A 26,842-nucleotide genomic window follows, 5' to 3' on the forward strand; every position below is an offset into this window, starting at 1 on the left:
AAGAACTATTGTTGATTTACCTCTTGTTGGTACGAGACCATGTGAGACAGGCTCTTACCGATTCTACTATCTTGAATCTCAATATATGGCAACAAACAAAGAATTGGGTATCCGAGACAAAATGGAACCAACCGAGCTTGACCAGCAAGCTTTCACCGCCCACTTCTTTCTCTGCACCTCAAACAACGCTCTGGGGTTCCAGAGCAGGCTGCTGAAGCTTCCTCCCGGCCCTTTCGAACAGGCCCTCCTCACCGACCTGCTCAAACTGCTCCATTTCTCTCCCGTGTTTCCGCTGGACCCTCTTGAGCAACAGAGTGTTAAACACGAAGAGCGATCCACAAACGACCAAGTCCGCGCCCTCGACAATACCGGTCACCTTGGCCGTAACACTCCAATCACCATGTTTCTGCGAATACACAACAACAAGAGTCGATATCAGCCCGGCGAGGGCATTGGTTGCGCCAGGCAGATAAACCCTATTCAGCAACCAGACATAATTAGACCGCCAGCGGAAAGCTAGCCACAACAGCCCCGCGGCGCCGATACCACAGCAGACAGCGGCAACGACGAGCAAAGGCACGTTCTGGACTTGGTCCAGGATAACGCTGGCGGCGGGGGACTTGTCAGCCACGTCCGGGTCTTCGGACAGGTCGCGGATGCTGGTGAAGGTTCCCGGGAAGACGATGAAGCCGGCGAGCAGGATCCATCCGAAGAAGGCGGCGAGGATATTGTGCAGGCGGGGAATTTTGTCGAGGCTGAGGAGCATCTCCATGTAGCGGGTTTGGAGGGTGTTTTCCCGGCGCAGGCCGGCGGTCGGCCTTCGTTCGGGACCATTTCCCGTGACTGTCCTCACGGAAGGATTCCGTGTTGTGGAGCTTCGAGTAGAGGAGAGGCGCTGGGGACCGGCTTTCTCTGACCGTATGGAGGGATGCCTCACCGGAGGTGGTTTGCTCGTTGAGGGTTGTCGATGAGGCATGGTCGGTATTGGACTAGACTGTATGCTTGTTTCACTTGGAAGATGTTGCCAATGGCTTTGACAAAGGACAGTGAACAGCTTCATGTATCTAGCTATGGGGATGACTGAAGGGGCATGAAGGTCTGACGAGAGAGGCTTCATGTTGCTCAAATGGAAATACTCGCCGTCAGCCCTACTCATCAAGAAGACAACAGACTGGGTAACATTGAATGAAGCCGTGAGCTGACATCACCTCGGAGGACTGTCTTCGCCCTGGTTGGTCCCTTGCCCTGATTTTCTGGTCACTCATGGCCGGGCTAGACTAATACAGACAGACATTGAGCCGCCACGCTGGACGAGACGAAAGAACAAGGTTTCCAGAGACCATTCTGGCAGTCTGGGTCGCATCTGCTTCAGGATGGCGCGCAAAAACTTGGTTCGCGCCAGGCACTGGACAGGGATCGTGGGGTAGCATTGGCACAGTCCTCATGCAAAATGACATAAGCCCTGTCTGTCGTCGGGATCCTCATCCTCCAATACCGACGGCATTCAACAGCCAGTAGATAACGACCGTGATATCTTATCGGTCTTGGCGACACACAATGGCCTCTCGCTTTTTCTCAATAATTTGACGCATCTTCAATGGCATCGCGCAGCAGCCGGCTTGTCGGACATTACATCTGTTAAAAAGCAAGAACTAGCACATAGTCCGAACACTGAAAACTGACGCATTGGTCAGCCGCATGATTGCGAACGCCCGTCAGAATAAGCTACCTAAGACAAATACAGCCCGCTGTACTTTAATCTAGCAAGTATTATAAGAGGGGGCACTTAGCTTTAACACTCTTCGTCTCTACCTGATATTGCCGGAAAAGTTCCGTCGAACAACAGCCCCTCTCTTATCCCCCCGCCCTCAAAGTTCACAATTTCTGGCCTGTCTCCGGGTGAACTCCAACTTAGTCTCAGACATGCGTCCCATTTGGTGTTGCGAAATACGACCTCCCTGGTGTCTTTGGACGATGGCACAGTCGATTGAGAAGTCACCTTCACTGGGACAGTAAACGAAGATCGTACTATAAGCGTCAATGGTCGCAGTCATCGTCTACGCACTACCAAAGATTCAGATAACATTTCCAATGTGGGTTGATTCGCGTCTGGTGCAAGCGTGAAGCTTTCGCGTGGTTAGACTCTATCCAAATTTGATTTGGCACCAGTGCGTAAATCGTCCATGATAAGGCATGTATTAATATTTACTTGTGATAAGATTAAATGTTTGTAATGTCACAGAACACGACGTGAGTAGTAATCGAGCTTGATTGCGCTTTACATCTCTCTATCTCTCTATCTATCTTTCCTTCTTTTTTGAATTCTTTCAAGCGCTATAAAAGACCCTGCAAGCTAGAGCTAAGATCATTCGCTCATCCTCATGTATGCAGTCATCCCACCATCTGTCACTTCGATCGCAGCGCGATCAGCTGTACTGAGTCACCAGGCAGAGGCCAAGACTAATTAACGCTGTCGCCATCCAGCCAACGATAATAAAGCGTTACACAGGCCCAGCGGGGCGTGCCCTAGTTCTGCACAAGTCAGCCGCAAAAGGTAATAAGAAGCCAGGCGACGTCCGAATGCATATGAGAATGTATACAACTTGACTGTTGCTACCTAGCCCACAATCTCGTCCTGCGGGGCGTTCGATGGAAGATGACAAATTTGGTTCTGGGTGGTACAAGTTGTGAGGCTCCCAACGTTAACTGCGTACTTTAATTACCATCCCCCGTTGAGGCTCTAGGATTTATCGAGACAATGTTTCTGCGTTCCTTTCTGTGATTTCTAGCTTCTAGTCTCCCCACGCTCTGTCCCAGAGTTGCCAAATGCCGGTGACCAACTCATAATGTCGAACTGCACTCCTCCCCTAGGACTGCTAGATGCTGAGAATGATATTGTTGGCCCTGGAGTATGACTTCACTTTCCATAATTGTATATGTGGGTTTACTGATCGTTGCACACCTTAACAGGCGCTTTCGGCTTTCTTCGCCACTGCCGCTATCACATATTTCACCGTCATCTATGCATACGTTTCGAATGCACTAGATGAAGACCTGCTTAATCCTTTCGATGACAGGATTGTCGGAACGACTGGGAGGTTTCTCGCCTGGCCCGTGTCTAAGGATCAGATCCTGCGGCAGAATACCAACGGCATAAATGCTGGGAACGGAAACCAGCATTCAGACCCTGGGCAAAAGGCTCGGAAAGATGCCATTGCAAACTTTCTGGTCGGCCTTAGTGATCAACAATTGGTGACAGGACTCGCTATCCTCGTGGCCGCCGTCTCTGGGCAGCAGTCGCTTTCAGGATACGATTTCTCTGTCGCACTCGGCCTTGGTTGGTTCTCGTGTACAACTCACCTGGCTACGATTGACGTCCTTTGCCTCCGCTTCAAGACACATGGCATCATCAGAGATGCACGTGTGGCAGGTCTTGTGTGTCTTATAGGACTGTTGTCCTATGCTTTCATCAGAACGACATCTATCACCGATCTGACAATCCCTGTAGACTGTCCCGATAATGAACCTTGGGTAGCATACACCGACATAATCAGCCTCCTCCCGGTCTGGATTGATTATTTCTCAGCTGTTCGAACCCTCTACTTTGGCCCTGAGATTGGTCTTTGGGACATTGTTGGTGGAGTTTGGCTCAAGCTCCAGGGCCGTGAACTTCCTACCATGGGGCAGCTGACAGATCATAAGACTGAGCAACAGTCAGAAAACATTGAGGATCTAGTCGAGAAGTCGGAAGAACACGCAAGGATGCGCTTGGGCTTGTTCTTTTATGACGGATCATTCTTGGCAACCTTCCCCGATATGACCTACAGTTTCTGCTTTGGTATAGCGCAGATTGTGGCATTACGATGGCAAAATGCCCCAGAGCTCTCTGAAGAATCTACAGAAATGGGCTTTGGTCAAATAACTACGTTGCTCTTGCTGATCCTGCCGTTCCTCGCTATTGGAGAAGCCTATACCTGTGAGTATTCCCCAGGTCCCCGCCAATAATTCAGCTATTTTAGCCGAAAGTAGCTTACTCGGTTCCAGCGTATCGAGTAAGCCGGCGCAGTAGTGCTGCCTCAGGCGTAGTCTCAATTGCTTGTGTATCGGCAGAGGAGAATCACGAACTTGCAGCTAATCCTCACCACATCACACGCCCTGAGACAGCTGGAATAACAGCTCCATCGGACAGCTCCGTTCACCAGGCACTAGGTCAGTCACCCCAAGTGGCGACTGGGTTATCGCAGGATGCAGCCCGTTCCGAGAATCAAGTCAGTCTGGAACGCAACCGCTCTCATGTCTCGGATATGTTACGAGCAAGAGACCATGAATTTATACCTACAGATTTCCCGGTCGAGTACATCCAGTACTTCCAGAACATCAAAGATTTAGAACAGTATTTTCCATTGGAAATGAAGGCTTTACCTCCATTAAATCAAGAACCAGAGTCAAGAAGGGCAAGAATTTCCCTGCTGCGCCGCTACCTGTTGGTGAAAAAGGCAGAGGAGAGCCTAGGCCGGAAAACCCCCGTGGCATTCTTTGCATTGCATCTGTGCATAGGGATACTGGCGGCAATCTTCCTCAACTCCTCTAATGGTCTTCTGGGGCTGATCGGCGCTCTCTTAAGTTTACTGTCGGTGGTGCTTGGGAATCTGAAAACTGTTCGCCGCATAATTAGGTTCGCCGAAAAGAGAAGAAGTCGCCGCAACACACGATAGGTCTCGTGAAGAAATATTGTGTAAGGACCTCGACGGTCATGCGCTTCAATGCTGTAAGGTGTACTCTAGTCGCTATGCGAAATCCCTTTTGGCAATTCTTTCTAATGAGGTCCGCAGGGATTGCATCTTGATGAGAAGGCACCGGTCTTGTTACCACGCTTTAGCCTGCACGCTTTCTGAGCCACATTGTAGATTTCACCTAGAAATGGAGCTGTGATATTTGTGACAACATGGCGCCTCACATGGTATGCTATGCCACAGCCGAATTAAATTCGTTGAGGAGCAGCCGGCCGCGAAAATTGACGCATTGTCGGAATATAAGGATTATGCACTAGAGATGCTGATCGATAACAGCTGCCTGGTTTCATGGGTCTGATATACTCATAAAATAAAAGATATTTTCATCACTTGTAACAGCTGATATAGCTGTAGTATAATAATACAGCTATATTCAGTAGTCTCGGCCATTTATGAGCTCTAAAGTTTAGAGCTCTACTAACTTCTAGCAACATTTCTCATAAATATAGTATGGCAAACTTCCTCCCCAGACATCTTCAAAATTATTACTATTCGTCCTCTGCTGACTCGTAATGATGGTACAAATCCAAGAGGACGTTCGGCCGAACCGAAGCTATAAACCGGATTTCAATTCATATGTAAGTGTGAATGATGTTGGTATTTGAATTGAGAAGATACAACTTTGGGAATGGAGTAGGCCAACTAGGTGCAATCAAATCCAATGTCACTCGGGAGGCGCGAAGGCAGGAGGGCAAAAGGCTAGAAAAATTACTGGGTGAGGGGGGCGCCGGGGTTGGCAGCGTATGGATTTTCCCCAGAGGATGTTGCGGCAGTGCTGCTTGATAGCTGCTCGATGTGAGTTCAGAATATATTTACCCAGGGTAGTTTCAAAAACGTGCTACACAGATTCATCCCGAATCGATAATGCTGCAACAGCCATTGCTGTAGTGACGCCGCGATTTCCAATCTTCACGCCTGTGGACCCATACTGATACATCCAGCCAGGTTCCCAGCTTCCGTCATCGCACTGCATGCTCAGCAAAGTATGCTGGTCCTCTTGGCATTCAATGCCCATCTGCTTGCAGGTGATGATTCGCATGGCCAGATCTAGTGCATTGCCGCTGTGACCGAGGCGTTCGTTCACTCTCGATTTCAACAGCGGACCAAGGGTCATCTGGAGATGAGGATCACTCGAAGACCGTAACAGACGCCCGACGAAGCCCAGACAGCAGTCAGCTGAGGAATAGTAATGTGTACCCTGTAAGTAAGAACGGTTTAACAGCATGGAACGCACAAGTTTCAGGGTATCCTGAAATTCGTGTCCACGGCCATCTAGTAATCGTCAGAACCGCATTCAGCAGCACAAAGCGTCGCTTTCTAGACACCCATAAAATGGAAGTATCAATACTTACAGGAGTAGAAGCAAGCCAATATGTTTGCGCTCACGATGGGGTCATCCCGCACCTTGATACGGTCGAAGTACGTCTGTCGCGCTATTTAGCAAAACAATTCCCTGAAGGCCGCGGGCGGACCCGAAAGGAACTTTGACCTGCCTGGAAAGTTCCATCCTGGTTGGCGTATTCGGCCATTTCATTAAGAAGGGTTGACACTAATTCCTTGGATGGTGGTTGCAGAACTTGTAGAGCGAGGGATGTGGTGTCTAAGTCGTCTGGAAACTGTCCTCCCGGTATGAGTGCTGCATCGCCTGTTCAACATGTCAGTTACGTTGCCATTTACTTGCGCCTTAATGGAGGCCCCACCCCCCCCCCCCCAAAAAAAAAAGTTCTTACCATTGAAGAAATTCCAGGTCTTCTTGGATCCCCAATAGAGATCGATGAGGTTTCTAAGCACTTGTAGTCAGTCACTCAGGTCTTTTCTTCCGTAGTCTTTCGAAGAAATCTAGGCGAAATGACTCACTTGTTTTGCAGCGTGTCCGCGATTAGTAGTTTTGCGAAGTTGTCTGCGAAAGCCACGCCACTGTTCGTAATGGAATCGCACTTCTTTGAGTTTTGGAAAAGGTACGTCCATGCCTTTCAACTGGACTTTCGAGCGTCATACGCAATGACTGAATTGTCGAATGCTCAAATACGTGTCCACGAATGCCCAAAGCTTGTGCGGCGCGAATGTTCTCTTCCTTATCATCGATGAAGACAATCTCATTGCCGGCTAGGCCGATATGATCCAGGACATGTTTGTAGAACCCGAGCTCCGGCTTCCGCATGCCAGCAGCCGCAGAGGTAAAAACTTGGTTGAAAAGCGACCAATCTATCCTCGTTGCAAGATCCTGAAAGTCCTCTTTGCCAATATTGGACATCACATACACTTGAATCGTAGGGTTCTTGTTTATTTCACGCAAAAGGGCAAGAATCGCTGGATCAGGCTGCAAAGACTTGCGTGCCTGTCTAAACGCTTCTGCAATTTCGGATGCCGAAAGACAGAATTTCTCAGCACTCAGCTGATAGCAAACATCTCGAGTGATTTCACCACGATCGTAGGCGAACCAGATAGGTGTCGAAAGGATGTCTCTCAGCTGTCGAGCTGGAATGGTCGAAGCTGTTGTGGCGGACCAGGTGAAGAGTACATCGCCAAGGTCGAAAATGACAGCTCGAGGAGGTGGAAGTAGGAGGTCCATTGTTGCGCTACTAATCTTGCTTGTGCAAACATTCTTCCACAGACTGTCACTGCACATTGATATATTTCTCAGAAATCGGACGGCGGCCGCTCAGTCACACCGTTAGGCTATGATAATCCTGGCGATTCTGCTATGCCCAGATGCTGGAGCCTCGGAGGAGCTGGATCCTGGGACCTCGGGCCACAACACAAAGTATCTACAGGCTTGTAGGCGTTGGGTGTGATGCAGCTATTGGCTTTGATGCAGGTGTTGGCTGTGATGGAGGTGTTGGCTGTGACGCTGGTGGACCCTTTTGATCTTACCTGCATGGTTCTCCATCGTTCATGCTCTCTCAAAGCGCATTCATGCGCCACTTGCCAACGGCTCTTCTCGGTGGGTGCTAGAAGGAATGGATCGCTCATCTGTGGGAACTATGGCACCCAAGGCGTGAGTATCACTTTTCCCAGTTCCCTTGCACGTTCAAGATGACTACAGCATCTTAACACCTTGACCGAATCGACTAACAAGTAAAACTATTTAGACGGGAGGTGCGAAAAAGCACTGCTACTCGAAGATATCAGCTTCGAATTTTCGCGAAACCTTCAGCTTTGTACCGGAACGTGGTTGGGTGATGCCGCATGCGTTGACGACGAAAAAGACGTTGTACAACCGTTCTTTTATTGGCCCTCGGAACAGCCCCGGTCAGGAGTGAGTTCAACAGCCGCATTTCTGAGATGCGCGAATTTCAATGCTTATCACCATGTATATTTTCACTGTACGACGTAATTGACCTCAGATTGCGTGACGGTATAGAAAGGTGGGACGTGGGACAACAGATCTACAACAGCTGAATCCAGGCTCCGCTGCCGGTTGTGATGCATAAACGAGTGCGAGCCTGAGATAAGGCATACCTGTCTAGGTAGTCAACTCGTCCACAACCAAATTTGGGGAGTCTATAGACTTTAGCTACCTAGGCACAGACTGTACGACATTTATCAGAAACAGTTCTTACTTGGGCTCCAGTCTCCCATATCATCCCCTACATAGTCTATCCTATAGTCCCCTCCTCTTTAAGCCTGTGCAATCTGCGTGATTATTGATATCTTCGAAAAGTTCAGTTCTCCACGGCTTTGCTTTGGTACAGTCTTTGCTGTCTGGCTATCGCGCTACACCATTGAGAGACTACAGCGATATACTGCAAGAATGTTTCCTAGGTACCAACTCAGAAAGCCGACCTATTACAGCCCAATGGTTACCTAATTAGATCACAATTTCAGGGTTGTTCACCAACAGTTGTGTGTCAATACTGATTGTAGATTTAACCTCTTAGGTAGAAGCACCCTGCTGCTGTCACTTCTACCTGTAAGACATGCTTTGCCCAGAATTTGTGCCGAGATTCCGGTTAGATAGCTTTGCTCAATGGCTATCCCGCCAACTGTAGCCCCACATGCTCTACACGCCCCCCAACGAAGCTCTGGTGTTGTCCGTGGCCCCAGTCACAAAGTTAGCAAGAGGCGCAAGGGTGGTGGTGGTGGTTGGTTTCGGGGGGTCGGGAGCGGAGTGACGTGCTAACCAACAGTCATGCATGGCTATCCATCAGGATGTCCACTAACTAGTACCCAGGTGTGATATCCCATATGTATTTGATGTTAGGAGATTAACGACCAAGCAATAAGGCATCTATTTTGTCGCATTTTACTTCAACGTCCGGAACATCGCAAGATGACCACTTCGTTGCTAATCCGTACAGGCAGAGATGATGATATCTAGACAAGACTATCATGTCCATGGCCCTGAGTCTGTCCCAGAACCACCGAGTTGATTGCTGCAGCCACACGGGCCACGTTGTTTGAGTTCACTGAAGATTTTAGGTTAGCCACCTAGGTACAGGTGGAAAAGTTCGCGTCCGCCCCTAGAAGACATATTACTTACGGCCAGCAATTGATGCTCGTCCGCTGGAGAACAGGTAAATATGGTGTTTTTGTCGCAGTTCCTGTACCTGTTGCGCAGTCAAGCCCGTATACGAGAACATCCCGATCTGAGGTACATCAGCGATACATCCTTTTCACTGCTCAAGTGCGACTGAAAGAATAAAGATGGGTACTAGAGACAACGAAAGAAATGTACCTGGTTTGTAATGTGACTCCAGTCTCCAGGAGTACCCAGCCGCTCAAGCTCCACGACAAGCGCTGCTCGCATACTCTTTATCCGCGAGCTCATTTTCTTGTTCTCTTCAAGGAATTGAGTTTTCAATTCCGTGTTATCCAGAACTTGTGCAGCAACTCTGGAGCCGAAAGCAGTGCCGGAAGAAATCTCGGATCTCAAGACACGTACGAGTTGCGATTGAACGGCGGGCTTGACACTGGGCTCGCTGGCCAGTATATGGAGTGCACCTACACGCTCGCCGTACAAACCGAAATTCTTAGAGAATGATTGCGCCACAGCCATTTCCATAGAGGGGCGGCTTGCGAAGTAACGGATGGCCCAGGCGTCGTCGTCGAAATTTCCAGAAGCGAACCCCTGGCTGTAAGCAAATAGATCAGCAAGGACCGACCAAGGACTACACGGCTGAGGGAAGGACCCACTAAGCAGAGTCGAAGAAAGGGAAAAGTTTCTTCCTTTCACAAATTTCTGCAATGGCGACCCATTGTTCCTTGGTTGGGTCGAGGCCCGTTGGGTTGTGGGCACAAGCTTGCAGGATGACAACGTCTCCCGGCTGCGAGTCCTTTTCCAGTGAGGCGATCATGCCCTTAAAGTCAAGCGACCGGGTAGCTGCATGATAATAGGGATACAGGCTCCGAGTGACGGTTGAGTCTGCGCATTCCCAGATGAGTGCATGGTTCATCCATGACGGATCCGAGATGAAGACGGTCTTGGGCTTCAGGCCGTTTTTGATAAGAAACATGGCACCGGCATGGCAGGCATGGGATCCAGATGCTGTCTGAATAGAGCTCAGGCGCGCGTCTTGGTCATTGGAAAGATCTCCAAACATAAGGGACCGGGCGCCATTCAAGAAAGGGGGGAATCCGCTCTGCGGAAGATAGGTGTGGTCATCGGGGAGCCGAGCAATTGCCTGTACACATATGGAACGCCGTGGTCAGTGATTGTGCTAGCACTCTCTCGAAGACAAATGGCCTACTTCTTTTACAGATGGCAAGGTCCACGGTAATCCATTCTCATCTTTGTACACGCCTGCGCCCAAGTCCACCTTCGTTGGGGTCTTGTCCGCCGCCAAGGCTGCGGTAACTTGATAAGCCTCGTCGTACGGGATCGCCTTGATAGACGAAAATACTGAAGTGGACTCGCCGACACTACCCATTTTGCCTGCAAATACAAGTGATAAGATTTTAAAGCTATTGGCTTCCTGAGAAAATTACTATGTTCATCTACACTCGATTTCATGAGAAGAATACCACGGGTATTGAGTGTCACTTGTATCTGATAAACAGATCACACGCCGGTCTCGGGACCGGTTCAAATGTTATCGTGGCCGGTTATCTTGGATGCGAGTCGGCACGATGCCGATAGCTAGCCAAAGAAACGGCTAGTAGGGTCGGGATTTGTGCCGACTGTACAATTATCATAAATCTATATTGGAATCATGTTCACATTGCGCCAGCCTAGTTTGACGCACCCACAGCCTCCCGCTCTGCAACACTGCCGTTCGCTCTGAAGGCGGAAGAACCGTTCGCCAAACCATTTCTGGCAATTTTAGATTGCTTCAGGATTTCCAACTCCTCAGGCGGCACAAATTCTTCCTCGGCATTCGGATCCTTGCCATACCCACCACCTCCTGGGGTCTGCACGATGATCCTGTCGCCTGGGCTCATCATGGTTGTAGCCCGTCCTCCGAGACTGATATATCGCTCAGAACCATTCTTGGGGTCTTGTCGAACCCATATGTTCCGGCCTCTTGCTCCATCACAGCCGCCGGCCATTCCGTACGGCGGTATTACTCTTCGCTCAGAGAGAATGCTGACCTGCATGGGTCGAGTCAGCTCGATGTCGCGCACACATCCGTCTCCTCCTTTGTAAAAGCCTGCGCCACCAGTGTCTTTCCTGATGGAGAACTCTCTGAGGATTACCGGGTATCTTTTCTCGAAGGTCTCCGGGTCCGTGATTCTTGTGTTTGTGATGTTGGTGTGCACACCGCTCTGGCCATTCCACCCTGGTCCGGCTCCAGCGCCGCCCGCGATGGTCTCGTAATAACCAAATCCCTTGACAATATTGCCGGTCTCCGGGTCCGTACCGCCGTAACCGAAAGTCAGATTATTACAAGTCCCCTGGCTAGCAGCGCATGCGCGGAAGGCCTTGAAAATGAGATCCACAATACGCTGGGAGGTCTCTACATTCGAGCCCACAGTCGCAGCTTCAAGAGACGGAGATAGCAGTGTCTTTGGTGGGCAGTACACCTCGATCGGGGTGAGGCATCCTTGGTTTAGTGGAATGTCAGAGGAAATCATGCACCGGAGACAGTAAATGATCCCAGAGTACATCACCGCGGAAGGTGTATTCTGTAAGAGATCGTTGTCAGCAAGTGGGCGGAATCCATATGCAGTCCGTGACTGAAGCATTTTGTGGCAGACATGGCACTGAGCGAGGTACTTTAAAACTTACTAAATTGTTGAAAGCCTCGGGGCCCGTGCCGGTGAAGTCAAATTTAGCGGAACCATCTTCGCCGTTGATGGTCACCTTCAAGGCCAATGGCGTACCATCGTCCATGTAGTCCACCGCCTTCAGAGGGTGGCCTCTGAACCGCTCACTGAATCCTTTCAGAAGGGTGCGTACTGCTTCTTCCGCGTTCTTCTGAATAGCGTCCATATAGAACTTCACGACCGGCCAAGAGTATTCCTTGACAAGTGCCTGGATAAGATGAATACCACGATTGTTAGCAGCCACGGATGCTTTCAAATCCGCGATATTGTCTTTAAGTGTCCTGGTTCCGCTGCAGCCGGGATACTTCCCAGGCTTGGTGTACAGCTCGTCAACCAGGCCCTCCTCATCAAAAGCTCCGGCTTTGACCATCTTGAAGGATTCAATAGCAGCCCCTTCTTGCCACAATTCTGTCGAGTTGGGTGGCATAGATCCGGCCAGGATGCCACCAATGTCTGCGTGATGACCTGTATTTGTACAGTCAGATCAGTGGTTATTTCCAATTTTCTGAAGGGCTTATGTACCTCTGTTTGCAACAAAGAACAGGATCTCTGTTGGGTTTTCGTTGTCATCAAAGACGGGCGTTGTGACGGTTAAATCTGGCAGATGTGTTCCACCCGAGCAAGGATGATTCGACAAAATCACATCACCGGGCTGCAGGCCCTTGAGGCCGTATTTATGCGCCTGATATCTGATTGCTGTGCTCATCGAGCCCAAGTGACCCGGAATATGCGGAGCGTTGGCAACGAGTCCTCCAGACTGGGAGAAGATAGCACATGAATAGTCTAGACGTTCCTTGATGTTGGTGGAAATGGATGTCTTTTGTAAAGTTCTCCCCATCTGCGAATCGCTCGTAAGTTAGCATGAAACAAGCTTACCCAGCTTCGAAGTGGTATGATGGAAATAAAGAACCTGACCTGCTCTGCAATGGACATGAATCTGTGGCCAAAGACAGATAGCTGCACCGGGTCGACTTCGTCAATGCCAACTGTCTTTTGTTTGGCTGCGACAATGTCAAGAACAATATGGTCATCTAGAACGATCGCCACACTGTCCTCCTCAATGATTATCGTCTGAGTCGCATCAATTGCCACCGCCGGTCCCATAATCTTAACCTTCCTGGGTATGCTGTCGATGTGAAAGATAGCCGCATCCGTCCAGCCTGTCGTTTCGAAATAAACCTTTCGTGTTCCCTTCGCGGCGCTTGCGTCCAGCACCGAAAATTTCGCCGCTTCTTCAAGATCTTTGAATGGGCTGCATATTGGGACGTCAATCGCCTTGCCGATACTTCTGACGCGAATGTCATCAACCAAGATATCCCTGTCGGGTTGACCGAACCCGAATTCACGTTGGTGGCGATCACTAAATGCTCGGGAGAAATCGCCATCATCCGGCTGCTGTATCATAAGTGCCGTGTCGCTTCCTCTGTATCTCATGTTCAGGAAATATTCATGTATGACCCTCTGAGCTGGAATGCCTTGGGAGCCCAAGTCTTCGGTTGCTTTCTTAGCCATGGCTTCAAATCGCTCTTGTATCCTGTCGCTTGCCTCGGTACCATAGATAGCCGCTTCCGGGTCCTGCTTCTCGACGACAATATCGGCCAGTGCCATGCCGTATGCTGACAGGATACTCGATAGCTTGTGGATCAATATCCGGCGGATACCGAGATCCCTTGCAATAGCCACGGCATGTTGACCACCCGCGCCGCCAAAGCAGGCAAGATTGTGAGCTGCGGTATCGAAACCCCTGCCCTCACTCAAAGTCCTGATCGGTCTCGCCATTGTCGCATTTGCCACCTCAATAAAACCCATAGCAACTTGTTCGGGGGTGAGCTGATCATCGCCGTGCTTTTCCGAGTTGACCAGCTGGGTCAGCTTGGCGAACTCTTCCTTCACCTTGTCCATGTGCAATTTCTGGGGGAAGAAGTCTGGAAGGACTCTCCCAAGGAAGCAGTTGGCGTCGGTAATGGTCAATGGGCCTCCATTACCGTAGCAGGCCGGTCCGGGGAATGCGCCTGCTGATTGAGGGCCTACTTTGAACAGGCCGTTGCTCCAGAACAGAATGGAGCCACCTCCTGCGGCCACAGTGTTGACGTCTAGCTGAGGCGTCTGAATCTGAACTTCGGCGGTGTTGCTCTCGAAAACATGCTCCAGGGCGCCGCCATACCGAGAAACATCGGTGCTGGTTCCACCCATATCAAAGCCGAGCACCGGGGTGCCCTCTGCAGCGTCGTAGCATGTTCGTGCATACCCAATGACTCCGCCGGCGGGTCCAGAGAGAATTGCGCGCAGACCGGTGAACTCAGTGTACTTGACCAGACCGCCATGGCTCTGGGACAGAAGTAGCTTGTTGGCCGACTGCGGATCCCGTAGTTCACCCTTGAAGCTCCGCCGGAAGCCATCGAGGTAATTGTCGGTGATGGGTGAGAGGTAGGCATCCGCAACGGCTGACTGCGCACGAGAGACAAGCTTGATCATGCTCTGAAGCTGTGATGAGAGAGAAACCCTGAAGCCCATCTCGCAGGCCAGATCTCCTATTGCGATTTCATGATCAGGATAGGCGTAAGAGTGCATCAGTGCCACCGCTAAGCTGCGAAAGCCCCGGTCCCGCAGACCCTGAAGGTCCTGTCTGATGGCCATCAGGTCGGGCCGTTTCACAACTCGGAGAGCCTCGCCTGTTTTGCCCATTACCAAGTCATCGTCGCTCGATACATCAATTGGTTGCGGCTCCGGGTCCTCGGAGAAGCCCTCTATGGTCACGCGTTCGTCCACCTCGACAACGGTCTCGTAAAGAGTGCCGAGCTTCTTGACTGCGAGATCAAAAATCCTTGGCCGTGCCTGGTTGCCGATAATCAGAAGGTCTTGGAATCCCTTGGTGATTAAGAGAGCCGTCCGCTCGCCCTTCCGTTCCAAAAGAGCATTGGTGGCGACGGTGGTCCCCATGCGTATGCTCTCTACGGGGGCCAAATCCAACAGCTCGCCCTTCGCGATGGACTTGCCGGTTGCCTTTTCAAGGATCTGTCGAATGCCTTCTGTTGGTGCATCGGCATATTTGTCTGGACAAACGGAAAGAAGCTTGAAGATAAGGTCGTTTTGGCGGCCGGGGATACGTGCCCAGCTGGTCGAATGTTAGCTCGAGACAGGCAGTATTATCCAAGTCAGAAGACACGGCAAGGCAACTAACAAGTCACAGAATGTACCACCTCGGTCAATGGCTATTCTGATGCCTTCTTCACCAATGGACGGCATGGCGGAGGCTGTAGGAAGGAGTGGATTCGATCGCAAAGCTAAAAAGTTGCAGTGTCCGGAAGGCCAGCCGGGTTACCTGGGTACTTGTGTAGTATTGAAGCTATCAAATGTCTGCGTTATAACACTTTCAAGTTGGTCACCACTCGTTCTTCGTTGAGTCTGAGTCTTTTATATACAGTCAGTTTGAATCTGAAAGCTACGAACTCGTGTCTTTGGTTGCTCAAGTTACATATCATAATATTCGCTCAGCCATCTCGGCTGCTGCTATATGGCTGCGTGCCAAGGTCCTCAATGCCGGCGCTCGGAAAGGCGGCGGCTGCATGCCGAACAGGGTAACACAAACTGATAAGCCGCCCGGCATTTGTTCCAATACCGATCTCTCGCGGCTCGGTAAGATACTGCCGATCGCACCATGTTCAGGGGGTTGTCTGATATCACCCAGCTCGCTACCACAGTCGCGGCGGCGATAAGCTGCGGCTCCTACGGCACCATAGTGATAATGCTCACCGCAGAAGGGTCTCTGGGTTATAGCAGCCAACAACATCATACCATGGGGGGCGTGTGCGTGTGGTAGCGCAATCATTCCATCCAACCTTGCCTCTGCCATCCCTCTTGTGTAGCTGTGTCTCGTGACGCTGTCTTTGAGTCTACGCCGACTCTGATCGCAAGCTACAATTTCACGTACATTGATTAGAAAACTCACTGCACAACTTTGCAACATCCCTTGAAAGATGAATGACACTCTTGATCAAAAGATCGGGATAGATTCGGCTGCAGAGCAAAACAGTGAGGACCTTAACCATGGCCAGGTCGTGGGTTACATCGACCCCGTCAAGGAGGCCAAAATGATGCGAAAGTTTGACGTGAGGAATTTTGCATTAACATTTTTGAGAAATCCGAACGCTGCTAATCTGTGGAAATACAGTGCTGGGCAGTCGGTCTCCTCGGCATTCTCTACATGTTGGCAAACCTCGACAGGTCAGTCTTCTCACGAGCCCCGGCAATACAGAATAAACCATGACAGCTACCAACGTTGTATTCACAGGAGCAACATCGGAAACGCACAGATTGCGGGACTCCCTGACGATCTGGGACTTGTTGGAAATCAATACGGAACGGCAGTAACATTGTTGTACGCTACGTACGTTCCATTCGAGACACCAGTCGCCGTTTTGCTCAAGATTATCGGCCCCAAATACCTCCTGACAAGCTGCTGCTTCGCATGGGGGATCACCTGTCTCTGCACCGGCTTCATACAGAACTGGCAAGGACTATACGCTTGTCGGCTTCTCATCGGATTCTTCGAGGCAGGATTGATCCCGTGTATCAACGTCTTCCTGGGCATGACATACAAGAAGTCGGAGCGTGGCAAGCGGTCTTCAGTAATATTCGCATTCAGCGCCCTGGCCAGTGCTTTCGGTGGCATCTTCGCGTATGGTTTGACTCAGATCCATACCAATTCCTTGTTCACGTCGTGGCGGGCCTTGTTCATCACGGAAGGTTGTCTGACGGTGCTGATCTGTCCGATATTCTTCTTCTTCTTCCCTGACTCACCAACAACGGCATGGTTCCTGAATGACGAGGAGAAGGAGATGATGAATTTGCGTTATCAGCTTGACCCCCATTGGGGTGTTGTTGACGAAGAGTTCAGCTGGGAAGAAGTTGGCCTTGCTCTGAGAGATCCCAAATTCTTTGCCTTGTGAGTTTCAGCAAACCTTGACCGATGTAACCCCCGTTGCCGCAGCCAATGCTGACCGGACTTCAGCTTCGTGTTCCAGTTCTCGGTCGACATTTCGCTGTACGGCTTCACGACGTTCTTGCCTGCCATTATCAAGGGCCTTGGCTATACGTCTGTCCAAGCCAACCTCATGACGGTGCCGATCTATTTTTGGGGCTTGGCAACCTTCGCATTTACCGCATACATGTCAGACAGATTGCACAACCGTGGTTACTGGATTGGTGGACCCTTGCTCTGTCTTATAGTCGGATACGCGATCTTGATCTCGGTTGACAGCCTTGCTGTGCGATACTTTGCTTGCTTCAGTATGTATTTCACTACTCTCTCACATCGATTAGATTCATCCGTATCGCTCTGGCTGATGATTATATGCAGTCACTGTCATGGGTATTTATCCCACAACAGGTATGAGCTTAATGTGGCTTAGTGATAACGTATCTCGCCACTTTAAACGGTCCACGATGGTAGGAGCAACATTGACCTTGGGCAACACGGCTGGTGTTGCCGTGGGCCAGATCTTCGTTTCTGCCGATAGTCCGAGGTACATCAGAGGCCTGTCTGTGGCCATGGGTCTTGCGGCTGTTGCTTTGGTTATGGTGGCTTGCCTCATGGTTGGCATGAGCCTAGTGAACAAAAGGCGTGCTGCTAGGATCGCTGCCGCAGAACAGGCGGGAAATCCATTGGCCCCTGAGCCGAAAATGGGCGATATGGATGTTCATTTCAAGTATAGTCTATGAGAGTCTGGAGGAGCATGCATACTCTGTCACCGGATTTTAATCGGAGCCGAGTAGTCCACGCGGACTTTCGATTGACCAATCAATTTACACTGATAGCCTGATTAGTCTTTGGCATACGGAGTAGATGCAGTCATGAAATAGTAATGGCCACTTTCCAGCCTTGAGTCAAATGGAAACTCGCATCCGGATATACAGCTTGGCATCGTTGGAAGGTTGCAGCTTAAAGTTCCCGAGCCGGCACGCCACTGCAGTGGTGTTATCTCGCTGGACCCACAAATAACTAGCTCTTAGATCTTGACGCTATCGGCATTTGTTCGCTGTAAATCCGCAATGGTCCCCTGGCCACGACTCCCTCGGTTCTGGAAAGACCAAATTATATGATTCCTAAAACCCCCAGTCATGTCCTCGCCTTCGAATAGCGTTGCCGGTAGCCCGGCTAATCCCACCAGTCCGCTCAACCGCAAGAAGCGAACCTTTGCGGCTTGCAGGTCAGCTCATAACTTTGGCATCTAGAACTAGACGAGGCCTCTTCCCCCCCTAGCGGCACTTTGCTGACTGCAAAGCCAGCCGATGCCATTCTCAGAAGACAAAATGCACTGGCAAGCAGCCCTGCCTGAGCTGTGTCAGATCCGGCAGGGCCGCAGAGTGCACGTTTCCAGTCCGGGCAAGGAAAATAGTTGTGTTAGAAAGGTATCCAATCTGTCCTGCTTTAGATCCGGGGCCGGGCATTTAGGGTAACAACAAGATTAATACCGCTCAGTTACATCCAGAAGCTCCAAGCGGACAATGCCGAACTCAGAAGAAACAACTCCACGTCCGGCACAACGAGACTAGGGACACCATCTAGCGACCAAGCTGTCAACGCGTCATCTTCAGAGGGAATCGTAAGTCATCCTGACACGACAGAACACCTCGCTGCAGATGAAGGCGAGGACGGGACGGGTGCGGGTACGGCCACTCCACTTCTTGAGCAGCGTGTCATGGCTCAGGATAAGAGTGTGTCCTTGGGAGCATTTTACGTCGGTGGCGCCGCCTGCACGGCTTTTTCGACACGTCTCGGTGCTTGTGTACGCGGCAGCCCAGTGAAAGTGGCAAAGACATCGTACACTGTACCGGTCTATAAGCATCCAACATTCAGCCGCAGGCTTGAGCCACAATACACCCTGCCGAGCCGAGCATACGCAAACATGCTCATACAAGTCGTGATGAGATTTGTCGGGTCGGATTATCACCTGATCAGAAGGAAGTCCTATCTGGAGAGTATCGATCTCATATATGATGATCATCAGCAGACGGACTCACTCTCCCTGAGTCGTTTCTTCGCCTTGCTGGCCTTGGGAGAACTTTGGTTGAAGAAGACCGGAGCGATTCTGAACGGAGAGAAGACCGTGCCCGGGACGAATCTCTTTCTCCAAGCCGTCTCGCTCTTTCAGGAACAATTTGAGGAACCTAGCATCGAATATATTGAGACCCTCTTGGCACTGGTTTGTCTGCCCACGAGTCACAGCACCACGTTCAAGGCATCGCACAGGCACTAATCCTGGACAGTGTTTCTATTGCTTCGCCCTTAACCGAACGAGCACAGCATTTGTCTATGCTGGTCTAGCGTTGCGCTTGAGCCAGACCCTGGGGCTCCATCGAAATATCGCGTACGAGTCCAACGTAAGCAGCGCAGAGGTTGAAAATCGCAGACGAGTTTGGTGGACCGTATATATTTTCGATACTCTTATCAGCTCAAGGCTCGGTCACCCCACGATCAGTGACGGAGACATAGATGCTCCCTTTCCATCTCAGGACAACTTGCCTGAAGCAGATAAGGACGACTTTTTTGATCCCATGCAGCTCATTGCTAATATCAGGCTGTGCCGCATCACGGGATCAGTTCTGAGCCTCATCTACGGAGGGCCGTCCCCAAAAGACGCTGGAGACTTCATTAAAAACGTGCATACCATCCTGAACCAATTGAAGAAACTCGACGCCGAACTCCCGATAGAACTGAAGCTAGATCACACGCGCTTCCCAGCGTACGGCTCAAGATCCGTCGCATCTTTACGGCTGCACTTCAACCAGGTCAGACCCAGCTCTATTTTCATTGCTTGGGGAATTTAGACTGATGTGCCTCTTCACTCAGAACCTCATTCTCACCACGCGGCCCGTGTTGCTCCATATTTTAAATTACAATCTCAAACGCCTGCGATGTGATCCTTCTACAATTATGGGAGTGAAGCAGCTTTCGCCGATGACAATCGCTTTGAGCGAGGCATGCATCTACGCTGCGAGAGCATCTGCGAATATCCTCGAGCAGCTCTGGATAAGCGGTAACATTTCAACTTTTGGCTACTTTGACGCTCATTACACGTTCTCTGCAACAGTGATCCTGATGATCTCAAGGGCCCTTCGCCCCAACACTGAAGATGACGACGCAATAGCGTTGGCTTTGACATTACTCCATTCTATGGTTGAAGATGGCAACATTCCGGCCCGTGAGCTCATTGATAGGATTTCTGCCCTGCAGAAGGACTTTGAGATTCTGAGATCGTCGGAAGACTCCGGAGAAGGTCTAATGGCTGAAAGTACCACAGGGTTTATCACCTCAACGGGCACCTTTGCAGCAAACATCAATAGAAACCGTCCTCTTTCTCCTTCCCAATCCCGGAAAGCTTCTTCTACCAGCATACCGACGCCACCAAGACTAGACAGCACCATTGATTCGACGGGCCGGCCAACGGTCGCGACGGCCCCTTTGGACGCACCTTTCATACAGAATTTTCTCGGAAACTGCACTCAAGAATGGAGTCCACAGGACTTTGAATTTTTGAATCAGGGCACTGGTGTTTGGGCATCGGCATGGGACAGCTTTGATTTGCAACGTAGCGAGGATAGCATAGGCCTTTGAGGGGCCCTTGGAGATGCATTCGAAACATATAACCCATAACTACACAAGTAACGGTTCACAGCAAAGTTTTCCATATGATCTATACTTTATTAACGCTTGTCACTTTCCTCTTGTCGCCAAAAAAGAAGTCGTTCAAATTTCTTAGGCCCACCTCATCGAAATTCTTCCAGCTGGTCTGGGAAGCTACTCCAATATGTGGTAAAACCGTCACCTTGAAGTTGTTTTTCAGCTTCGGGTTGATTCCCGGCTCGTGGGCATGGACATCCAACCCAACACCGACAACCTGGTCCCTGTCCATCGCCGCCAGCAAATCGTCCTCGTTGATGAGCCCGCCTCTAGCGATATTCACAATCCTGATCTTTCTCTCTTTGATCCGACCAAGCGCCGCGGCAGAGATCAGATGCTTGGTGTCGTCAGTCAAGGGACACGCCAGGCAGATGCAATCCGCAACCTCGAGCAGGCTCTCAAACGTGTCGTGGAAGGTTGCTCCGGGCCTCGTCCCGTCAGGTGATAGAATCTCCCCCTCAGCGTCACGCCTCCTTCTCCGGTTATGGTAGTGAACTTCCATACCGAGGGCAGCCGCAGCCTTCTTGGCTATGGCTAGCCCGATGCACCCCATGCCCACCACGCCGAGCACCTGCCCAGTCGGATCGACAGCCATAGCGCCGACCTCTCTGCCTGTGGTCCAGCCCTCGTCGTTGCGGGTGTGATGCTCGGCCAGGGTGAAGTAGCGGTACGTGTTGAGGATCAGGTGTAAGGCCGTGTTGGCCACCGCCTCAGTGTTGGTGTTGGGTGTGTTTGCGTAGGCGATGCCCCGCGCCGTGAGCGCCTCGATGTCCGCGGCATCGTAGCCGTGGCCACTGCAGCCAATGTATCTCAGTGTGGGTGGATAGAGAGACAATGGTTCTCCGCGAAAGAGCAAGTGTTGGCTGTATGGGCCAGATTTGAGCCAGCCGGTCCGGAAAATGGCGTCGATGTTGCTATACGGGCCACCGGGCTGGAGACGCTGGCAGAACTCGTCAACAGAAGGACAGTCGTATTGGATCGTATTGAAGTTGTGCCGGGTGCGCTGCCATGCCGGGGTGGAAAGGTCGCCATGAACGCCGGCGAGAACTAACAGGACGGTGGGCCTCCTCGACTCCCTAGGCTCGGCTTCCGCGCGCGCTGAGCCCGTTTCATTGGGCTCCGCTGTATCAAGCTGTGCGACATCCCCTAGATCTCCCATAATTTCTTTAAACCCGGGCTGCAATCTCGAGTCTAAGGAGATCTGATACTGCTTGCAATGGGACACCTCAAATCCTGGCTATAGACTTTTTTTGGTGCGTGTGTCTCAACCAGATATTTCGCCCTGTCGCCGTCATCGGGTAATTTCTGCGCTGTGCCGCTATGTTCGATCTCGGGAGATAAGCTGCGGCGCCGATCCAAGGACGTATCATCCGGCTGCGGGCCGGCAGCTCCTCGGAGCTTGGCTCCGATACCATTGACCACGATTCCTGGAGTGGCGCACACGAGTAGAGTATTGTTCGATAACTTGAAGATCCAGGATTGCTTGTCAGAACCTTCTGGATAGATGCAGGCCCTTTGTTTTCTTTTATTCACGGGAACTGTGGACTATAAAACGCCAGTCGAGACGAATCCCATTGGCTCAACTATTCAAGCCGCGGTGTCATCACCATCATCATGGCTGACTCGCTTAACCATCCAGTCGTCCAACTCCTCAGGTCTCTGATCGACATCGACAGCACGAGCGAGAAAGAACTCGAGATCGGGATCTTCCTTGAGAAGTATCTGCTAGATTTGGGATACACTGTGGAACGCATCGCCATAGCCGCAGGCTCTTCTCGACACAATGTCTACGCATACCTGGGACAAGAGCGCAAAGCACGCGTCTTGCTCACGTCGCACATGGATACCGTGCCGCCCCACATCCCATTCAGTATCGAGGACGATGTGATCCGCGGCCGCGGCGCCTGCGATGATCTTGGTCCTCTGGTCGCACAGATATTTGCGATCGAGGAGTTGCGGGCAGAGGGCAAGCTTAATGAGACAGGTGGGGATATCAGCTTCTTGTTCGTCGTAGGCGAGGAGAAAGGAGGTCCGGGCATGATTGCTGCCAACCTCATGGGCCTGGAGTGGGAAGCTGGCATCTTTGGCGAGCCGACGGAGGGCAAGCTCGCCAAGGGGCACAAGGGACACGTCGTTTTCGAAGTTGTTGCCAAAGGCATTTCTTGGTATGTGTCCCTCAAGTGCTTACGTCTATATCACGGCTGACATTGCGGTTGGTGGGAGCAGCCACTCTGGCTACCCACATCTCGGAAAGAGTGCAATAGGGGCGCTACTGCATGTCCTCAACGACCTCTCGGCTGTTGAGTGGCCATCATCAGACCTGCTAGGGCCCTCGACTCTGAACATTGGAAAGATAGAGGGTGGAGAAGGATATAATATTGTGGCGCCATCTGCAAAAGCGCTTTGTGGTGTAAGGGTGGCCGCAAACTTGCCATGGATCACAAAGAAGATTGCCGATGTGGTCGCAGCACACTCCAGATCAAGTGATGTCCAGCTCAATATGCTTTTTCAATATCCCGAGACTCTTCTTGACTGGGACATTGAGGGTTTCGATGCAGCTCCAGTGGCATATGGCACCGATGTTCCGAGGCTGAAAGGATCCCATAAAAAGGTGCTGTACGGCCCAGGATCGATTTTGGCAGCCCATGGCAAAGACGAGTGCGTTCGTATGAGCGAGCTCCTGGAGAGCATCCAGGCCTATAAAAGGCTGACTTTAAGATTCCTCGAAAATCGAGACGCATGCTGATAATACATACTGCAGTAGAGCCCGCTCTCTGTCACGCATTTCTGTTTTCTTGCTCACACATCTTCTTGAATCCCAAAACTTTGACTCTAAAGAGAGCTATTACTAGGTTCGTACAAAATTCTAAAAATTACTGTATCCAGAGTCTCCCCTGTAGATGAAAGCCAGTTTCGCAGACGCCTAATCGTCCGATAGCATAGACGCCGATGCTCGGGTCGAGTGGTTGTGCGGGATGACAACGCACTGGCTGACAAGGACGCAGCTACGTTCCCGACGTCGACCTGCAGCACGTACCTGCAGACGTTGGTGTACTTTCCCAACTGCGTAGACGAGAGCAGCCTGGAAACCTCTTACCAGTCATAATCGTACGGCACGGACATCTGGCACGAAGCAGAGCCGCAGCTCCGGATCAGCATGCGCTACGACGCGAATAGTGTGTTGCCCGACGGCTGGTCGGGGGATGCGCCCCTCATCCCCGGGGTGATTTTCCGGGGATTCTCCGGCGTGGCCAGTGATAAACGCCCATTTTGGTGTTTTCAGGTTTGTAATGCACCCTTGCGATGCCAAAATAAGTAAGCTAGCGTTTATCTTGAGTCAAGACTTCAATACACCGCTGAGTGCGCTTCTGGCGTTTGAACAAAAATTTTATCAAATGCAACTACTATACAATCGGCCATCATCAGCTGACTGGTCTGAGGTCGAGGACCACTTTAGGTGGATCGCTTCCACCCTGGCTGGCATAGTACCTGTCGTTACACGAGTCAACATAAATCTTGTAGATCTCGATCACCTTTTACATAGAAGCGTGACCTTCGTTTCCCCATGTGACAGCACCAATACAGTGGTCCGCCACCCTGAGACATACGACTCGGGCCGACTCGGGCCGCAATGCTGTTACAGTACAGCTGAGGGGTTGTTACAGCTGGGGGGAAAGGGTAGCAGGCGTTAAATGGAATAGTGTTCATGGGAATCGGAAGCCCGCAATGGCGCACATCCCACGCTTTGTATACGTTTATTCAGGCAAGCGGATACGGAGCCTCGACACATGCCCTAACAAATAACGTGCTTGTGGTCCAGACTGGCTTCAATTTGGACGATGCGTATATAGGGCCTCGGGTAGAATATTTGGGAATTGATGTGTATCTCGACTTCGGGAGGCAAAACTGTGTGGTAGATCTTGCTAAAGTGTCAAAGTTTCATGGATAGAGAGCTTTGGCATGGAAAGAAGACCTTACAAATTCAAAATGCACAAGCCTCTGGAAATCCCGGACAGGAGATTCTAGGTCTCAAAACTTGAATATTCCGTTGAGATAGCATGCTTATACAAAAGTTGACCTCCCGAGATCCTCGATGCACACAATCAAGTTCACGTTTGCAATTTAAAATCGAGGCGCTTCCAATTTGTGGACGCGTGAGATTCTGTGCGGATGCCCACGTTGTTTTGATAAATTGGTATTCTTCGACGAAAACAAAAACTGTACTAGCCTGCTCTTACACCTCTTGTTGTCTCCTCCTGATTCTAATCTTTGCGTCCATCGGCGGAATGTGATTCGTTCCAAACCACAGATTGTCTGGTCTTTTCTCTTGAAACTCGAAATCATACCTCAACAGGATATTCGCCATCAATACCTTCAACATTCCAGAAGCAAAGAATCGTCCAGGACAGCTATTCAAGCCAGCCCCAAAGGATAAGTAGTCGGCGGACGTGGTCGCCCATGCCTGCCTCGCCCCCTTCAAGTTATCGCCAGTTTCCTGCGCGTTCTTCCTTCTGTTGTAGAAGCGAAACGGCTTGAAAGCCCCCGCGTCAGATCCGTAGACATCCTCATCAAAGTGGATTGAGTATGCTGGAATGCCAAGTTGATAGCCCCGTGGCACCTGGACGCCAGAAGGCGTCGTGACGCCGTTCTTTCCCACGATGCGCAAGGGCCCCAAGCTCAGGATTGTGTTCATGCGCTGGCTTTCCCGGAAGCAGCTATCCAGCTTTTCAAGTTGGGCTAGCGACCGCTTGTTCCATCCTTCGTCATCGCTGTGGGCGGCGCGAACCTCGCTGATTTCTTGACGGAGTTCAGCAACGTTTTTTGAACCTTGATCGGCGCCGGAACCGACAATGTCGAGGACCAAGTGCACGATGGCGAAGACATTGGTGTGCAGTGCGAAAGCATTGAGGAGCAAGATCCGCGCTGAAAGGACTTCTGGGTCCAAGAGGTACGGGTCGCCCTGGGATTCTCCATAGGTGATGAGCCAGCTCAAAAAGTCATTTTTGTCTGCTTCCCCCTTGTAATCCCCAGCATCTGCCTCCGATCCCTTGCCATGCTGCAGGTGGCCTCTGGCGGCTAATCTTTTGCGGACCTCGCCGAGGGTGAGCTTAAACCATTTTCTCTCATACCAGCGGCATGGAAGGGTTACCAAAGGCGCCAGAAGACGGCGCAGGGGGTCCGGAATCAGCCAGAGCATATTCGCCGCCAACGGTATGGCTTGTGCATACCCAAAGCCGGTGTCGAGGATCGCTTCGTTCCGGCAGTGTGATTCTCCAATGAAGATGCGATTGATTGCCTGACCAATTATGGGCCTCAGTGTGTCGTAAACGCCCACCTCCTTCCATTCATTGCTGCTGGAGGCGGCCTCGACGCCGCCCCAGTGCTTCGCCAGTGCAAGGTCCAGCTCCTCCGAGAGGGCTGGGATCAGGTTGCCGATCTCCCGCGTGAGCTTGGTAGATATGATGTGGATGGGCACTGCATTGTGATCTCGCGTAGGATAGACGGTGCCGTAATTCCACTGGAAATGCTGGGTGGTCTGCTCGTGCATGCTCACGATAGACTCGGGCTGATCGACAAGCCATTTCCTCTGGGAGGAGGGCAGCAGGATCAACTTGTCTTGGCCTGGACCTAGGATTGGAACGCGAACGGTCTCATCTTTGTGCTGTGTGTGGTGCAGGTGAAGCGTCTTCTTCAGATCCAACGTGTTCCGGTAGAGTGCCCGAAGATAGGGCGCCCATTCGCCGGGCGAGCCATTAAGAAACTTTAATTTGGCAATTGAACGAGGAGTTGGAAAGATCAAATAATTGTAGACTAGGTATACAATCAAGACGACCGTCAGAACGAGTACCTGCGGCGGTACGTGCCATTCTGCGATTTGCATTGTGGCGGGAGTTCGACTTGACTCGTCGATATCTGGCAGAAAACGCAGATAGTCGACAGGCAGGAGAGCAGAAGATGAGTGTAATACTTTATATCTTCCTATCAGCTGAACTGTGGCAACGGTAGCCACACGCGCAAGTCCAAACGCCCAACTGGCGGGTTGAAGATGTGCTCAAGCAGGGCATTACACGGAAAGTAGCCCACAACAAGGTGCGACAACCCAACCATGAGAACCGGGAGCCTCCCTGCCTAGCTCAGCTGTTTCCCCAGAGGTGGACTG

The 26,842-nt window shown here is 51.1% G+C and overlaps 9 protein-coding genes across 9 annotated transcripts; 3 read left to right on the plus strand and 6 right to left on the minus strand.

Annotated features, from left to right (window-relative positions):
* Positions 1–178: 178 nt before the first annotated feature.
* Positions 179–976, minus strand: J7T55_015190 (uncharacterized protein; the record flags this gene model as incomplete). Its single annotated transcript, XM_053139403.1, has 1 exon — positions 179–976. One exon carries the CDS (start codon positions 974–976, stop codon positions 179–181), a length of 798 nt encoding a protein of 265 aa, XP_052996920.1.
* Positions 977–5,631: 4,655 nt separating this feature from the next.
* Positions 5,632–7,365, minus strand: J7T55_015192 (Alpha-D-glucose-1-phosphate phosphatase YihX; the record flags this gene model as incomplete). Its single annotated transcript, XM_053139404.1, has 7 exons — positions 5,632–5,907; positions 6,028–6,065; positions 6,146–6,226; positions 6,283–6,438; positions 6,524–6,576; positions 6,651–6,710; positions 6,800–7,365. 7 exons carry the CDS (start codon positions 7,363–7,365, stop codon positions 5,632–5,634), a joined length of 1,230 nt encoding a protein of 409 aa, XP_052996921.1.
* Positions 7,366–9,110: 1,745 nt separating this feature from the next.
* J7T55_015193 (PLP-dependent transferase) lies at positions 9,111–10,663 on the minus strand (the record flags this gene model as incomplete). Its single annotated transcript, XM_053139405.1, has 5 exons — positions 9,111–9,202; positions 9,277–9,382; positions 9,472–9,868; positions 9,930–10,417; positions 10,484–10,663. The coding sequence occupies 5 exons, from the start codon at positions 10,661–10,663 to the stop codon at positions 9,111–9,113; spliced, it is 1,263 nt and encodes a 420-aa protein (XP_052996922.1).
* Positions 10,664–10,964: 301 nt separating this feature from the next.
* J7T55_015194 (uncharacterized protein) lies at positions 10,965–15,245 on the minus strand (the record flags this gene model as incomplete). The annotated part of the gene is made up of 5 exons (XM_053139406.1): positions 10,965–11,858; positions 11,962–12,464; positions 12,522–12,837; positions 12,915–15,114; positions 15,181–15,245. The coding sequence occupies 5 exons, from the start codon at positions 15,243–15,245 to the stop codon at positions 10,965–10,967; spliced, it is 3,978 nt and encodes a 1,325-aa protein (XP_052996923.1).
* Positions 15,246–15,976: 731 nt separating this feature from the next.
* Positions 15,977–17,720, plus strand: J7T55_015195 (MFS general substrate transporter; the record flags this gene model as incomplete). Its single annotated transcript, XM_053139407.1, has 5 exons — positions 15,977–16,108; positions 16,171–16,223; positions 16,291–16,944; positions 17,011–17,288; positions 17,359–17,720. 5 exons carry the CDS (start codon positions 15,977–15,979, stop codon positions 17,718–17,720), a joined length of 1,479 nt encoding a protein of 492 aa, XP_052996924.1.
* A 399-nt stretch (positions 17,721–18,119) lies between these two features.
* J7T55_015196 (uncharacterized protein) lies at positions 18,120–20,616 on the plus strand (the record flags this gene model as incomplete). The annotated part of the gene is made up of 5 exons (XM_053139408.1): positions 18,120–18,208; positions 18,481–19,204; positions 19,269–19,382; positions 19,515–19,790; positions 19,852–20,616. The coding sequence occupies 5 exons, from the start codon at positions 18,120–18,122 to the stop codon at positions 20,614–20,616; spliced, it is 1,968 nt and encodes a 655-aa protein (XP_052996925.1).
* Positions 20,617–20,695: 79 nt separating this feature from the next.
* On the minus strand, positions 20,696–21,841 carry J7T55_015197 (glyoxylate reductase; the record flags this gene model as incomplete). Its single annotated transcript, XM_053139409.1, has 1 exon — positions 20,696–21,841. One exon carries the CDS (start codon positions 21,839–21,841, stop codon positions 20,696–20,698), a length of 1,146 nt encoding a protein of 381 aa, XP_052996926.1.
* A 455-nt stretch (positions 21,842–22,296) lies between these two features.
* On the plus strand, positions 22,297–23,788 carry J7T55_015198 (uncharacterized protein; the record flags this gene model as incomplete). Its single annotated transcript, XM_053139410.1, has 3 exons — positions 22,297–22,847; positions 22,909–23,348; positions 23,688–23,788. The coding sequence occupies 3 exons, from the start codon at positions 22,297–22,299 to the stop codon at positions 23,786–23,788; spliced, it is 1,092 nt and encodes a 363-aa protein (XP_052996927.1).
* Positions 23,789–24,916: 1,128 nt separating this feature from the next.
* J7T55_015199 (cytochrome p450) lies at positions 24,917–26,563 on the minus strand (the record flags this gene model as incomplete). The annotated part of the gene is made up of 1 exon (XM_053139413.1): positions 24,917–26,563. One exon carries the CDS (start codon positions 26,561–26,563, stop codon positions 24,917–24,919), a length of 1,647 nt encoding a protein of 548 aa, XP_052996928.1.
* Between the last annotated feature and the right edge of the window lie 279 nt (positions 26,564–26,842).

This window comes from Diaporthe amygdali (genome assembly GCF_026229845.1).
Source record: "Diaporthe amygdali strain CAA958 chromosome Unknown NODE_5_length_1802954_cov_64_987939, whole genome shotgun sequence".
In the NCBI taxonomy this organism is placed as follows: domain Eukaryota; kingdom Fungi; phylum Ascomycota; class Sordariomycetes; order Diaporthales; family Diaporthaceae; genus Diaporthe; species Diaporthe amygdali.